General features: G+C 35.9%; 1 protein-coding gene across 7 annotated transcripts in view; it reads right to left on the reverse strand.

The window, feature by feature from the left end:
- Window positions 1-12670: 12670 nt before the first annotated feature.
- The window catches only part of POT1 (protection of telomeres 1), a 106812-nt gene continuing 102369 nt past the window's right edge, over window positions 12671-17113 (reverse strand). For 6 of the 7 annotated variants that reach the window (XM_063725602.1, XM_054559097.2, XM_054559098.2 and 3 more), the window contains 3 exons: window positions 16594-16685; window positions 14649-14754; window positions 12671-13471 (listed from right to left, as the gene is read on the reverse strand). In XM_063725602.1, coding sequence (XP_063581672.1) covers window positions 13359-13471; window positions 14649-14754; window positions 16594-16685 — 311 coding nt within the window. In that variant the 3' untranslated portion in view covers window positions 12671-13358. 7 annotated transcript variants of the gene reach the window in all.

Raw genomic sequence — 17113 nt, forward strand, 5'->3', positions numbered from 1 at the left:
ACTGAGCTCCTGCGCTAGGCCCAACAGACCAAACCAAAATGGAGTTACTCATTGCAAAAATTCCAAGCTACCAGGTGGAAATGACTTTATCTGACCTTCAGAGAAAGCAGGAGAGAGAGAGAGAGAAAGAGAAAGAGAGAGAGAGAAAGAGAAAGAGAGAGAGAGAATAGCCAAATTCCCAAATAGGTCAGTTTCAATGGGCATGATAATGAAGTTCCCTCTGCTTTATTCCCTGCAAAGGGATTTTTGTTCTTTGTTCCTGCTTTCTTCAGCCCTTCTTTGTGTATAAAACCAACCCCTTCTGCTCTGCTCAGCTCATCAGCCTGCTCATTCTATTTTATTAAATAAATGTTGCCCAATTCTGTAACTGCCGATAAAGCCAATTAAAATTTTTAAACTAAATTTGTTGTAATTTTGTCTTTTGAAAACAGTAAATTCAAATAGTTTTATATAGTAGGACACGATTAATTTCATAACATCAAGAGACAAACCTTAAGAATAGTCAAACTAGATCACATGTTAGATGAAAGGCTTTACATCAAAGTGACTGTTTAAAATAGAGAAAAATGAAGTTGACAGGCTACTCTTTGTTCTACCCATATTCCATTCCTAATTTATTTACTGTCACTACCAATTTTTAAAACCCAGTTCATGTATTATTTTTTGTGGCTTCATTTTTCAACTGATAATTTCTTAAGGAAATTCGCAATCCAAATACATTGAACATTTTGTTGTTGCTGCCTTTAGAATAGATTTTGAAGATTGTTTTGTGGACACCAGACCCTTAACCATTTCATGAAAGAAACATTGTTATAATACAGTTTTCTACTTTTAAGACATATAAGCATTGTATTATAAGTAAATTAATATTAATGTATTAATATTACACAGTGAAAAAGTGCAAAACTATGAGTTGGCAATATAGTTATAGCCCTGGGTCAGTTTCTGGTTAAGCCAGTTTCAGTTTTCAGTTCATTAAAGTGCGGAGGGGATGCGTCAGTTGATCACAGATTTTTTTTATTAGGCCTTTTGTAATGGGCTAAATGTTTAGGTCCCCTGAAAATTTGTATGTTGAAATCCTACCCCACAGATGATGGTATTGGAAGGTGGGGTCTTTGGGTGGTGAGTAGGTTATGACAGCCATGTGAGGTGACAGTGAAAAGATAGTCATAAGCCAGGAAGTTGGCCCTCACCAGACACCTAACCTGCCAATATCAGAATTTTAGACTTCCCAGCCTCTAGCACTGTGAGAAATAAATTTCTATTGTTTTTAAGCCACCCAGTCTATGGTTTTTGTTATAGCAGCCAAAGGGATTCAAACAGCCTCCAAGATAGCAAAGGTCTTCAAGTGCCAGTGTTCTTGGTTGTAGCAGGAAGAAGATAATGAAATTTCCCTAAAATAGGTTGTTGAGAAGACCAAGATAAAACACAATCAAAAAAGGTATTGTTATACATATCTAAAGGCAGTGACTTTTTAAAATAATTTTTTGGTGTTTATGGTAATTATCTTTATCAATGCATTTTTTTGTCATTAACAGCCTGCCTTTAGATTAGCCAAGAGTACACAACTGAAGTATATCACATGAAAACTAACTTTTCTTCCAACAACTGTTGAATTTTTTCCCTAATGCAACAAGAATAGGAACAAAAGAGTACATTTTGCATCTATTGTCTTTGAAGTGCCTCATTGAAGGTTTTTTGTGATCTACTAACCTGGAGAAAGGTTACTATAAATAAACATTGTAATATCACATTGATCCTTTTGCCTTTTTAATTTGTACCATATACATGAAATTGTATTTGTGCATTCTATCTACTCATAGGAAAAAACAAATCAACTATTGCTGCGAAAGGCATAAAATTCTTTCTTATGGATTTTGAAAAATCGATCTAGATATTAGAATAATTACATATGTTTGCCATTATGTCAACATCAGTTATTATCAATGACTTCTAATGTATAGATTTTTTACTTACACCTGGCTTATAGCTGAATATTGGTAGAAAGGTTGACAGTGTAATGAATGACGCAGGCTATCTTCACCCAACTTGTTAACTCTCCTGTGTTCATCTGTGCTTTCAGAGTCTGAAGTATGTCTCCTAAATAACTGTTAGGAAAGAAAATGGGTATGTCTGATACTAAAATGGAGCTACAACAATTCTTTCTACGTAATGGGGCCCAGTAAAAATCTGTTGAACAAACCCACATGTAAAGCTTTTGTTTCAGGCAGTAATATAATTTTATTAATTGTCATAAAATTTTAGGCTGTATATTTTGGATCGGTGCTCTCGGGGGAAGTTGGGGGAATGTTAGAAGAATCTGCTTGGAAAACTACAGCCTACATCCTTCCCCACCCCACCCACTCCAAGGTGGGAGAAAGGACATAAGAGAATTCAGGGCAGGTTAATACTACTACCAACCTGAAGTCTCTAGAAGTGCATTATGAATTATAAAGAGTAATGTATGTAGTTATTTCTTTAAATTTGAGGTTTTTCCATTTAAAAATATCTACTACCTAAATAAACTGCCAGGGATTTAAAGAAAATTAATGATTAGTTTGCAAGAACACTAATGTTTTACTCGCTACAGACTGAAATTAATAGAAAAAAAAAGCTCCATTCAGATGAAGGAGCTAAAGAATTAATTTTCCTCTTTCTCAAAACACTGACATGAACAGGGGTAATATAAAGTTCTTCTAGGTGAGATTGAAAAGTCTTCTTCCAGACATCAAAGAGGAATTCACACTTCAGAAGAGGAAACTCAATAGGAAGAGAATTATGAATAAAGGTCAATGATGATTTTGGATTTGTGGTAATATTTCTTATTTCTTTTTCCTTTTTCCTTAGGCTACTTAGGGGTTTGTTCTTAAATCATGTCCAGAAGGAAGCCTGTAAAGCAGTATTCTGTCATTTCCTTCTTTCCACTGAGAATGCTCATTATATTAAGCCTTTTAGCTAGATAGTTAGTGTAAAACATCTCGTTACTGGATAGGGTGATTTCCTATTTTAGGGCAGTCAGCAACAACAGTCAGTGGGATACAACAGAAGTGTCTCTGGGCAAAACTGAACAATCAAAGAAATGTTAGAATTGGAAGGGACCTTAAAGATCTTCCAGTTTACTGGTTTACAAACCATTTCTGAACTATTAGAGGACTTCAAGGGAGCAATGGGCAGAAAGTGGTGTTCCTAAACTATTTTCAACATTTCAAAAAGCTTAAACAGTTGCAATATTAACCACGAGAAATCTGCAACAGTTCCTTGCTTTTGCTTAGGAGTAGATGAATTATGTTAAATTCAGCATTAGTTATATTAATCAGACCAAAAGCTCTTATTTACATTTTCATTTAATAGGTGAAATTTTATAGGCATACGTTGTAAACTAATAAGTGCTGAAAATTTGAAAGCAAACGGTCTTTTATAGATAAGAGTCCAGAGAAGTGACTTGCTCAGGATTAAATGAATTAGTGTGAAGCCAGGGACTGGATCTCAAGTTTGCTGATTCTTAGTAGGTGAGGCTTGGGGTAAGCAATCTCATCTGCCAGCTCTGCCTTCACTTCCCAACTTGGGCTGGGCTGGTGCCATTCACCCTGAGTCTGTGTCAGGGGTGATCCCCAGAGTTGTGCAATGGAGCCTTCTGACACCTGTGCTTGGTAATCCTTCTATTTTTAATAAAAATGTCACTTAATCTCAGATATTGACAACAACATCAAGTATTGTGTTTTTCCAGATTGATTTGCATTTCATGAAGGCTTAAGGCTTTAAGGCAAAGAATGGAAGCTCCACCAAGAGAGATCCGACCTCTCAGTAGGTGTTCTTTTGGCAGAGTGGAATTTCTGGTAAAGAACGAATGACTAAGACAAGTATGAGCTGTTTTTGTTTTTGTTTTTTTAACTTTGCAAAAGAACATTGACCTTTTTGGAGTGGAGCTGGAGAAAACATATGAATGTTTGCAGAGTTGGCTTCCCTAACAGGGGAAGTTAACTGAATTGTGCCACATGGTTTTACCTCCTCTGCTGTTATCCTGTGGGTGTGGTACTGCTGTCAAAGATTTGCTTTATCACTGTCTTAGAATGACCAAGTGTAGTGTCATAAAGACTGAAGAATACATTGAAGCCCGATTTCAGTAAATTTTAAGTACCTAACATGTGTTCTCCCATTATGAACCTCATCTTATTTTCTGAGGTAGATAAATTATGTTCCATGTCTCTTTTGTGATCTTAAGGTAGAAAGTAATCTTGCATATTCAATATTGGAAATTCAATGCTTTCAAATAGATGTCAGTTATGGTCTGTAGAACCATAAAATAAGCATTAAAATGTCTTACCAAATATCCTAGCATAAAAAAACGCATTTTGATTTGCATTTAGATTTCACTAAAGCCACAGGGACTCAACACTAGTAATGTATTATGTCATTATTCTTTCTTTAAATCTCTATTATAAGAAGAGACAGGTACATTGAGTTATATAATCACACTCCAAATTAGATCATACCAAATAATAAGACAAATATTTCCTGATGACTCTGAAAAACAACTAATGGTAGTCAATGATTTATTACATATAAACACTTTAGAGTGATAAAGGCATTGGGAAATGTACAGTTTTATTTGCATTTAGTTTTAAGTGACTTGAATGAAGAAACTGCAAAGACTTTCACCAACTAGCTACATGCAAAAAAATTTCCCATAAAATTTACAAATGACTTCCTTTCTGCCATTGTTTCAGAGTAGAAAAGAGTGTTTTCCTTATTCCTCAGTGCTTGTACACTATTATTTTCAGATTCCTCTTCATTAAGTTACTTAGTCAAGCTATTCTCTATTTTAAAAATCAGCCCTACTGGCATATAATGATTACTGAGTTTCTTTTTTCTCCATATTTTTGCACAACAGGAACAAGATAATGAAAAAATAGCATTTGCAATCATAAAACTATCCAGATAACTATCTTAGGAGAGGATTCTTTGGTCAAGTGATCCAATGACATTCACTCCATTTCATTCCCATGTTCCTTCCATTTCATACTCATTTTTTAATAGCTTCACTAGTTGGGCCTGAAATAACCTTAAGGGTGTAGTTGCTTCCCCTTGTCACCATTAAAGCAAGGGTGGCTGGGATGTTAAGGAATCAGCAAAATAGAGGAAAGGAATAAATTTTAAGGCTCTTTTTAAGAGGGTAACAATAAAGATGATTGGTTTTTGTCGCCAAAACTTACTGACATCTAATTCTTTATGAGACTTTCTTCTGTGCCGGATTCTAAGCATTTTAATATTTCATTTCTTCCTGCCCCATCACGGCCTTCTAAAGTGGGCACTATTATAATTCCCAATTTTCAAGAAAAGCTAACCACTGACTTAAGGTCAAATAGCTAGTGAGCTGTGCAGCAGTCAGTTGAATCCATGCAGTCTTGAGCTAGATTCCAGAGTGACACCTTGGAATCTGATAGTTTTAAAGTTCCCTTCCCAGGTGATAATAACCTGAAGCCAGGGTTAAGAACCACTGATTGGTACAGATTAATAACTTGAAGCCAGGGTTAAGAACCACTGATTGGTACAGATTCTAGATCAAGGCGCTTCAACTCAACTGTTTTCAGGGCCAGGCATTTTAAATAAATTTTTAAAAGCAATCAGATCCAGACCCCACACTCTAAAAGAATTTTGAAAAGTGGGTCCACATATTTTTACTAAAGGAGAAATAATTTGGGGACATTGTTAACACAAATGACTGAGCCTCAGCCCATCGAATCTTTATTCAATCTATATCACAATTACCTAGGCTTTACTTTTTTTTTTTTTTTTTGAGATGGAGTCTCACTCTGTCACCAGGCTGGAGTGCAGTGGCGTGATTTCGGCTCACTGCAACCTCTGCCTCCTGGGTTTAAGTAAGTGGTTTTACTTTTCAATGTAAATTTCTGTATCCCAGGTTACCACTGCTCTAAAATCACTTTAGGTGCTGATAAATTCTAGTATTTTTGCCATTACTTTAAATGGCAAAAACTGCAATTACTTTTGCACTAACCTAATATTTTTGGGAGAGAGTTCTCAAATATGAGATGATCATTTTATTCATTCTAGGAATTTTTACTGAGCATTTATTATGTGCCATGAATTTCTAGATACTTGGTGAATGGCAGTGAAGAAATCAAACTCTGTGCCTTTCTAAGGAGCTCATGTGCTATTGAACAAATAAATGTATGTGAGATGAAGAAATAAATCTATGTCACATGGATAAAAGCAGTGGAGAAAAATAAGGCAGGGGTGGGGGCATGGAGTGGGATGGGTAGGGTTGTCCTTTATATAGTCAGGGGTGGCCTTTCTGGTAAGATCATGTTGGAACAGAGGATGTCAGGCAATGAACCATGAAACCTACAACTACTCAACAGTATCCAGACTAAAGTAACAACATCATGTACAAAGGACCTGCAGGTTGGAAAAATAAGACCAGTGTTTGGAAAGCAGTGAAAGGAGAAAAATGAGAATAGAAGGTATCAGAGTGGTAGTGAGGAACTGGATCTATCACACTGGGTGGTGAAGGCCATGGTAATCACATGGAAAATAACATGTGCTTTATGTGTTAACAGATCAACCTGGGGCTGAGAATGCAATATGTGGGGAATTGTGGAGGCAGGAAGACCAGTTGCAGGGCATTGGCTCTAGTCCAGGCATAAAAAGATGGTAACATGACCAACATGATGGTAGAAGTGGTAATAAATGGTCAAATTCTGGATGTATTTTAAAGAGTTAGCCATGATAATTTTTACAATGGATTGGATGTGGAGTGCAAAAGAAAGAGGAATCATGGATGACTAGATGTAATGTTTGGGTATTAGAGCTCAGTAAATTTGATGTAGGTAAAATACTCTCTCAGCAAATTCCCAGTTGGGCACAGGTGTGAAGCTAATTTGACTTATGACTAAAGCAACACCTTCCATGGAGCACTAAAGGTGAAAAACTGGAATGCATGTCTTCCAAATGACTCATTAAAACCTGCATTCTTCCTGACATGAATCATTATGTTCAAGATTTCTTTTAATTCATCATCTCCAACAAGAAAAGGAAAAGGCCAATTTTCTCAGTGACATTTGTATCCAAAGATAATAGTTTTTTTTTTTTTTTTTTTTGAGACGGAGTCTCACTCTGTTGCCCAGGCTGGAGTGCAGTGGTGTGATCTCGGCTCACTGCAAGCTCCGCCTCCCAGGTTCACGCCATTCTGCCTCAGCCTCCCGAGTAGCTGGGACTACAGGCGCCCACCACCATGCCCAGCTAATTTTTTTGTATTTTTAGTAGAGACGGGGTTTTACCATGTTAGCCAGGATGGTTTGATCTCCTGACCTTGTGATCCACCCACCTCAGCCTCCCAAAGTGCTGGGATTACAGGTGTGAGCCACCATGCCTGGCTGAGAATAGATTTTTTAATACCAGAAAAATATTTGACTTTTTCTTGTAATGATTGCTTCTAATAATTTTTAAATATGCAGATATTTCAGACCCTTTACATTAATCATTAAAACAAAAACATTCCTCACATAAGAGACAAAAGGTGGACAGTTAGAGGAATATTCCCCTGCTCCATTTCTTCCATCTTCAGAACTTAACTCCTACATTCTGGATCATGTTTTTGCATTTTAAAGCAACTACTATTAACTACGTAAATCATTCTGTTTTGGGTGTGTAATATAAAAACTTACCTGTACTCAATACTGAGATAAAGAAAAGATTTGTATGCCCTAAAAGCATAATTTAATAACTTTTATTTAGTAGGAGCAATGTAACCTGTTGCATTTTCATGTGTAATAATGATACGGACAGAAGACAGGAAAATACGGGGTAGGAGAGAGCAGTTCCCTGGCAAAGGCCCTACTCTCAAGCCTAGAAACCCACGGCCCTAAATGGGAACAGGCATTCCTGTTTTCATACCCAAAAAGTTGCCTTTTGGCCTGCCATGCCCCCCTATCCTGTACCCATACGAACTTAGGCCCCAGACTCCAGCAGCAGACGAGGAGACGAACAGAAAAATGGCGGAAAGGCACAGTAGACAAGGAGAGAAGGGAAGGAGTGCCTGAATGTTGAGTTTGGCTGGAGGTGATGGGAGAGATCAGCTGGTGGATGGCCAAACTCCAGGGGAAGATCATCTTTCCACACCATCCCCCTTCCAGTTCCCCACCCATCCCATTGACAGCCACATCTACCATTCAATAAAACCCACACATTCACCATTCAAGTCCATGTGTGACCTGATTCTTCCTGGACTCCAAACAAGAGCCTGCGTGACAAGGGGGCACTGAGAGGCTAGCACTTAAGCCATCTGCGGATGGCAGAGCTAAAAGAGCACTGTAACACTGGGGCTTCAGGAGTCGCAGGCACCCACCCCTAGATGCTACCATGGGGCTGGAGCCCAAAAGTTCTCACCCCAGTTCCTGCACCTACCCGTATGTGTGCTCCCTGTCCAATAAGGGTTTTGAGTTTGCAGCGGCCTGAACACAGAGTCACACCCCTGTCACATGTCCTGCGAGGGGTGTCAGCGAACACTGCTGTTTCAATAAGTTTTGTTCAAAACCTGTAGCATTCCTTGGATTAGAGTTTTTAAATTATCTTTAACTTCTCTCTTGGGCCCTTCTTGCCCTGTTTCTAAAGGTGTGTCCTGTGTCCCATGTTTGTCTTTTATTGTAAATCGCACCAAATCCTTTTTGGATACAGACACTGTATGAGTAATAAATGAATACAGAGGTATGTAATAACTTTTACATATCATTTTGTACTTTGTATTGTCTTAATCTCCATTTAACCTTTTACTGTACAAAAATATTTAACGATTCCAAAATTTAAAGATAAGTTTATTTTTTTAGAACCTTTTCTAATGAAGATTAAGCACATAAGATTTCCTATACAAAAATAAAACCACAGCCATGCCTACCTGCTGCAAGCTATGTTTTCACTTGACTCCACAGGTTAATACTTTTGATTTTAAAATGACTTACCTTCCTTGTAGTGCTATGAGAGACTTGTATTAGCTATTTATGTATGTATTAACTATTATAAAAGCTTGGGACAGAATGTCACTTACGAAGTAGCTAAACTTGGCAAGGGACTTTAAATTCTAGAAAGACTGCCTTCTAATGGAGGACAGAAGTCAGCTAAGGAATAGTGTTTGTGTAACAACAAACGGGCTTTTATCTGGGAGTTCCAATTTCAAAGAAGGGAAAAACCATTTTGAAGTTATAGGGAAAAAAAGCAAGGTTGTATATAAAAAGGTACATGTTTAGGAACTGCACCATATTTGTTTAATAGATGATAGGAAGGTTAAGGTTTTTAACACACACATGCTCCAAATCTTTAAAATACTATGAACAAATAGATGAAATAAAAGAAACTTTCACACAAGTTGAAAATGCTTTCTTTGGAAGTTGTGGACTAGATTTTTAGGTAAATTCCAACCTAGTACCCTGCAAAGTGAACACAAAGAGAATAAAAGCATACACACACACACACACACACAACCAATGTGTGACTGTGACTTTGTGGCCTACGTCTCAAGGAAAAATGCCAGAAATTCATTAAGATGTTGCTAGAGTCGAAAAATAGCCGAGGAATCTCTGCACTATCCATGTTTCACCAATTGGCCATGTGAGGAAGAGCTCCCATATACACTGATACATTATCTTTGTCATTGTAATTGATGCCCAATAATTTTCAACCCATCAAATGCAGTCCTGATGGAAGGGACATTTATTTATCTCCATGTAAGACGATCATCACTTAGAATCCCTAGCTGATCTCAAATTTCCTAACAGCTTAAATCACAATAGTGAAAAAACAAAACAAAAACAAAAACACAGCACTACTAATTTCCCGACTGCCAAAAGAAGATAGGATCTCACATACCTGAGAGCACCTGTGAGTGCCTGCTTAGTGAGTTTAGATACCCTTTCCAAGTACCAGAGAGAAGACAGGTCATCATGCCCAGATTTTACTAGCTGACTAGGTCCCTTTTTCCTGGAATGGGTAGGGTTGACACTATCCAGATTCTGAGGGGCCAAGAAAGGAAGAGATATTTATATTTCCCCTAAAATAATGTTCTAGAACTTTAGTGTGACTTATCATAGCCTTCACAGAGTCTGTATTTCCTAATGAAAAGCATTACAGGTGTTCTTTTTTCTTACATTAACATTCATTTCACAATAAATTCTTCAAAGCATGAAATAATAATTTAAAGCAACTATGTCATGGCAGAGTCCTAATCCTGTATTGGAAGTCTGTATAGGTCTCCAAAATTCTTATCACCTAAAAACCTCCAGAGGACATAGTGAAACTAGGTCTCTGGGCTTCCAGATGCATTTAAACGGGAAATAACACCAGACAACATACAGACTAAAATAATAAGTAAAACACATTATCATGAATAACTATGTGGTAATAAAGCAGATAACAAGAATACATTTTTGTAAACATATAAAATCCCAAACCGGCACAATAAAAAATAGAATACTTACACAAAAAACCACAACAGAAATAGAAAGTAAAATTATCAGAGAATTACACATTGTAAGTTACTTATGCTGAGTAATTATAGGCAATGAGTTTCTCCGTGTATGTGTATCAACATGAAAAAATACAGTTGTCTACATAAAGTGACAAAAGAAAGTTGCAGAACTATTTAACATGATGCGAAAATATATATGTGTGTGTATATACATACACACATATGCATGCTCACATGTTCTTAGAAAGAACAATCTGAAAAATTATACATTGTATTGTTAAAAGTGGTTTCTTCCTGGGTACTAATTGGAGCAGGAATCAGTTCAAGTTTATAGACCCTATATTTGTTTCAAATTCTTACTTTTATTAATTAAAAAAATCTAGATAAAAACAAAACTTGATGAAATATAAGGTCAAATTTAAAACAACATTGAAAATAATCAAAAGAGTTTAGCCTTTCCAGATCTCAAGAAAAGCTTCTAGAAAGTATAGAAGAAAATTGTCTGGATTCAGAGTCACACGTAGTGACAAATTCATGCTTTGATATCTAAAACAGGACTGCATAGTCAGCTGGGAAGTAGGCAGGAAAAAGATTTTGGTCCTTTCCTGTTACCTCCAAGTAGCTAAGGCACAGGATCTATACCAATTTGAAATCTGGGCAGCCAGTACCCTAATGGGTGAAGATGGCGTTTTTAGGTAGACAGAGGTATAGTCAGCTTCTTCTAGACCATCAACATCAGTCTTTCTATAATCATTTAGAAACAATTTCCAACTTAAAGCATGAGCAGGGGTAAAAAGAAATGAGGAATGATACATTGTATGTTGGCATGTATAGTTCCCTCAAATACAGCAGTATAATTGAAGGTGGCCACAGAAAAAGCCTGTAAGTAGTGTGTTTCTCATTGCTACATCCAGATAAAGAATAATGGACTGTCTCAGATTTTTCTAAGACATACATTCTAAGAACAATACAGGGACAGCATGAGTCAATCCAGTAGTGTCTTAAAAAATGGATGCTGCGAAAGTGGAAACTGAGGCTGAGTCTGTACACAAACCTCTTTCTTAAATTTGTGTAATTTAAAATCTGACAGGAAGATTCTATCTATGTTTACAGAAAGGGGCAGGGATCAAATTGGGGCACAATGAACTACCATTTAGTTGTTGCTCCAGAAATAAAATTCTCCTCTCTGGGTTCCTGATTAGCATAAAGTGCATACATCATCTCTAGAGAAACACTAGATGTTGATGGAATAATTCTTGCTAAAAACTGAAAAGTTTTTTAAAAAAAAGACAAGGACAAAACCCCACAATAAACCAAAAGAAATGATAATGTGGATGTTTATTTAAAACAAAAATAAGAAGAGACATGGCCTATCATCATGAAGATTCATAGGAAGAGTTTTCCTTTGTTAACATGGAGATCTTGCAGGCTCACAGTGTGAACCTATGGCACCTTTGGACCTCTATTCTTCTAGATTGAGTGCTTCCTGAAGGCAGAAAAAATGTTTATCTCACCTTTGTATCCTGAGCACATCATCAACACGGAAACACACCTGTTCAACTGCAGGGTTTTAAAATATTTTTCCTGAAAGTGTTTTGAACCCAGAGTCTATATTCTTGAAAATAAAATCAGTCTTTCTCATTGTCTCAAACAAGCTGGTAAGTCGATGATGGGGGATATTGGTAGTTAAGTAGAGAGATCTGTTAATGTACTCAGGAACTAGAATTTAGAGTTATTATGAGCAAAGAAAGTCAGTTATCCAATCTTTTTGACAATAAGATGTTAAAAGTATTTTGAAACTATAGAAAAACACACTGATTCCTCTTATAAGCTATTTCCAATGTTATTTCAGATATTTAAGTCAAAGACTCATTGCAGAAAACTGTTAGCTTCTGTTTCAGAATCCTTGAGTGGTTAACAGTACAGGCTCTGAATAGAGATTATGTGAATTAAGGCACAGACTCTAGCATTTAAAAACTGTGTGAACTTAGTCAAGTCAGCTTATCAATCAAGCCTCAGATTTCTTATCAGAAAAATAGGTTGCTGTGAGGATCAAATACATGTTTAGTGCTTAGCACAGTACCTGGGATGTAGACAGCCCTAAACATCTGCTGCATTGCCACATCTATTTCGATTCTTTGCCTCATATCATTTTTCAGCTCAACTTACGGCAAATAAATGAAACAGTTGAAATGTGTGCACTTATTTATTCTTCACTAATATTAAACCAGGTAATTTATATCTGTCTTTGGCAAATAACATACACAAATCTATACATATATATAAATGTATAAAATTGAATATTCATGATTTTAAATTTGACAAACACTGTCAGGTAAAAATCAAACTATTTCACTAAGTTAACATCTCATTCAATTAGTTGTAAGTTGTAATAGCGGCATATTTTACATGAGACTATTAGAAAAGGATAATATTAAGTCATTAACATTATAAATCTGACCACTTTTATTAGGTTGAGGTGAAATAGAGATATCTCTACTATCCTGGAGAGAAACAAGCAATAAAACCATGTATTACAAGTTTAAAGAAATGAATTTATCCTAAAATCATCAGTATCAGCACCCCAACAAAGCAACTTTGCCATTTCTACTTAAAGTACACTGTAGCTTGATCAGACAAACACTTATCTCAGCACTACTTGTTTAAGCAGGTCTCTTTGTACAAAAGAAAAACAAAATTCATAGCCATTATTTACCTTGCACCCAGTAAAAGCCAAGAGATTTAAGGTAAGGACATTTTCTAATCCCATACCCATGCTAACATCATCAACATTGCTGATACAAAACTCAGGGCAGGAAAAGAAGCTCAAACAGTGAAGGTGAGTGGCAACATTTTATGTATGCTAAATTGGATGGCAATATTAGATTACATCTTCTGCAACTGTGGTGTCAAAAATCTGATAGCAAATTTGATTATCCGTTCCATTTGTGACATTGTATGACTTGATGAAGCATTCCAACCACGGATATGCATCTACAAAAACAAAAACAAAAAAAGCTATTTAACCATTAAAACAAAATAAATAACTCTGAAATAGGTACCTAAGCTTACCACTGAGCTAGAAAAATTAACATTTATTTTGGCTTGAAAAGTAAGTAAATGTTCCTTCCAAATTTAACATTATTCTCTCTTCAAAATACATACTAGATTCATGTTATTGTTTTGGAGCAATTGTGACTAATTTGAATTTTTTGCCACAAGCAGGTAACAGTGATTACATCTTGGGTTTCAAAATGATTGGTATATATTTCAAAAATCTAAAATAGTGGTTAAAATGGGTCTACCAGGCCCATGCTTTTGGATATAAAGATTTACTTCTAGAAATCTATCCAAAAGAATCCAAACAGCTAACACAAATTAAAACTGACAACAAATAAAGGTATTCAGGTTAAACTTTGTTAGAGATCAATACAAATTCCTATCATTATGTAACTATTATAAGATGCAAAGATTGACCAGGGAGAGTAAAGCCTGATTAAAAATAATACACAAAAATTAAATCAGCTGCTAAATCTACAGCTGGTAAAATTTCCTACAATAAAAAATTGTTAGAAAAATCAAATTGTCTTAATATGACTTAGATCTGCAAGTTTCAACATAAGTACAAATATGGTCACAGAAGGAAAATTCAGTGGCAGCAGGTATAAGCAGTACAATTTGAAATGAGGAAGATCTGGTTTGTTAATCAAATGTTTATGCAGAAAACAAAGCTCATAAAAAATTGGTAAAACAAAAGCTTGTAAAATCTGAAACTAGTTAACAATAAATAAAAAAAATTAATCCATGAATTAAATTGGATAATTGGAGTTTGTTACAGAAAATGTTTACTGCCAACAATTCACCACTTTTGGTTTAATTTCAACTAAAATGCTTGTAGCGTGACAATGTCAAATGTGCTTGTGATCAAAACTACCTCCCTTTCCTATATTTAAAAATATTTTAAAAATCTTTTGACTGCAGGAATTATGATTCGTAACTATTTTATCCCTGCCACTCTCTTCATTACAGGTTGATCATACAGTAATCACTTAATACTTAGTAATTCATTTGGAAGCAAAGCTTTCAGACTTCTAAAAGTCCACAGAGTACATTTATGTTAGTGCTATCTCAAGTAAAAGAAGTGTGGGATTGTTAAAATATTCTTGCCTACCAACTTTTATTCCTGGAGGACAAAACATATCCATGATCATATCCATACTTTTCTGAAGGTCATCATCCATTAGAACTTCTGATGCTGGAATCTGGAAGAATTTGTCCTTAAAAATGTTTCATGAGAGAAAAAAAAAGGAAATAATATTAATCCTTTTTAATGTTATTATTAACACATATTTCAATATTGTCCAATTAAAAGATAATCTAGACAGTTTCCCTCTATCAAGATTGTAGAATTCATAAACTAGAATGCTGGTCTCAACTCCAAAATCTTATTTACTCTTTAATCTTAAAATAGCTTTGAGATACACATAATCAAGTAAATTGCTCTGATTTAATAATGATGATGGTAATAATGATTTAAAAACAATGAGGCTGACTATTCTCTTTGTGCATAGAAAAAAAATCTTGTGCTAAGCTTAAATGAATATAATATATAGTATATGTATTATATAGTTATTTAATTTTTCTCTTCCCTACTATGTTATAAGTTTCAAGAAGGAAGGAATTTTGTTTACTTTGTTCACCGCTGTGTCTCCATCACATAGGATAGTACCTAGTACACACCAGATGCTCATTAAATATTTAATGAAAGGTTAAATGAATTGTGTAGGTGGGAGAAAAATTTTCCCCTCAACTATACCTCAGATCTTTTCCAATCCATGCAGTAAACATTTTAACTTTACCCTAAGAGAGGTCTGGGCTTTGACCTTAGCTTGTGGAACGTAATCTCTAAGCCCTTTCTATGTCACACTTGATAGAAGTATTTTTGCCTGGAAGCCCTGGGTCACTATGAATAGTTTAACAACATGACGTAGGGTGGGAAGTTTGGAGCATGTGGTATCAGCTTGATCTCAAGAGGGGCTGAAGACTATGATCAGCCATATGGGCAGTCAACCATACCTACATGATAGAGTCCCACTAAAATCTTTTAGCAGAGCTTCCCTATCTGGCAATGTATTATGTATATTGCTACACACTGTTGCAGGGAAAGTAACAGTCCACAACTCTATGGGGAGAGGACAACCATAAGTTCCATGCCTGGAACTTTCCTGGACTCTGTCCTATACATCTCTTTCATTATCTAATTTTAATGTACATCCTTTAGCTGTAATAATCTGTAACTGTCAGTATAACAGTTTTCAGTGAGTTCTAGGAGTCTTGTGAATTATCAAATCTAAGAGTGGCCTTGGGGACTTCCAATTGCAATTAGTGTCAGAAATGAGGAAGGTTTTGTAGACTGCCTCAAAACTTTATACAATAATATCTATCTTCCCTGTTAAAGTAACTTCATTCCTCTAATATGAAATGTGGAGGTTTAAAAAGTATGATCAAGGCCAGGCGTGGTGGCTCATGCCTGTAATCTCAGCACTTTGGGAGGCCAAGGGTGGGTGGATCACGAGGTCAGGAGTTCAAGACCAGCCTGGCCAAGATGGTGAAACCCCGTCTCTACAAAAATACAAAAATTAGCTGGGCATGGTGGTGCATACCTGTAATCCCAGCTACTTGGGAGGCTAAGGCAGAGAACTGCTTGAACCCATGAGGCGGAGGTTGCAGTGAGCCGAGATTGTGCCACTGCCTTCCAGCCTGGGCAACAGAGCAAGACTGCATCTCAAAAAACAAACAAACAAAAGTACGATAAAATGTTGACTACAAATAATGCTTCCATAGTGTGGCCATATCTCTGCATTTTGGCCGTGGTATAGGGAATGACTCTTTAAATCCCTGCTCCTTAATTTTTCACTATTCAAATGTTAAGATTTAGTGTCAAATAAAAAAAGAGATACATACACAGATGATTCAAGATTTATGTGCTCATATTTTATTTATATTTTTAAGTTGCCTTAAGTCCTTTTAGGAATAAAGCAGGCATGAATAAATGTATTCAATTTTTTAAATATTATTTTTTAATTAAAAATATCTTTATTACCTCTGATACTTACAGAATCCATGAGATAGGCTTCTAGTACTCCTGTTCCATCATCAAGTGTAAAGGTCATAACAAACACATATTGGAGGGGTACAATACCCAATACTAGTCAAGGAAAAAAAGATCAAACCATATGAGTCTGCTATTCCTTATTATCAAGGTAAAGTTAAAATTGTTTTATGATAGTATAGACCTGTAAATTTTATTTACTAAAATAACTTAAGATACAAAGAAAAACTTGGTATTATCTCCAGGTAGATAGTGTCAGAATTGAATTGGAGGACACCCAGCTGGTGTCTGCTGAGGGATTGCCTGCTTGGTGTGTGGGTGAAAACCCCTATGCATTTGGTCACATAAGTCTTCTGCGCTGATTGCTGTGGTGTCAGAGCAGAGGACAGTTCGTGTTTTTAACTCCTCAGATACTCATCCTATAATTAAGCTCATTTAGCAGATTCATTTTGGACTATTTCACTATACCTACATAGGGAGAATATCTTATGATAAGCAATTTAATCTTTTTGATTAAATATTAA

This window comes from Pongo abelii, chromosome 6 (genome assembly GCF_028885655.2).
Source record: "Pongo abelii isolate AG06213 chromosome 6, NHGRI_mPonAbe1-v2.0_pri, whole genome shotgun sequence".
In the NCBI taxonomy this organism is placed as follows: Eukaryota; Metazoa; Chordata; class Mammalia; order Primates; family Hominidae; genus Pongo; species Pongo abelii.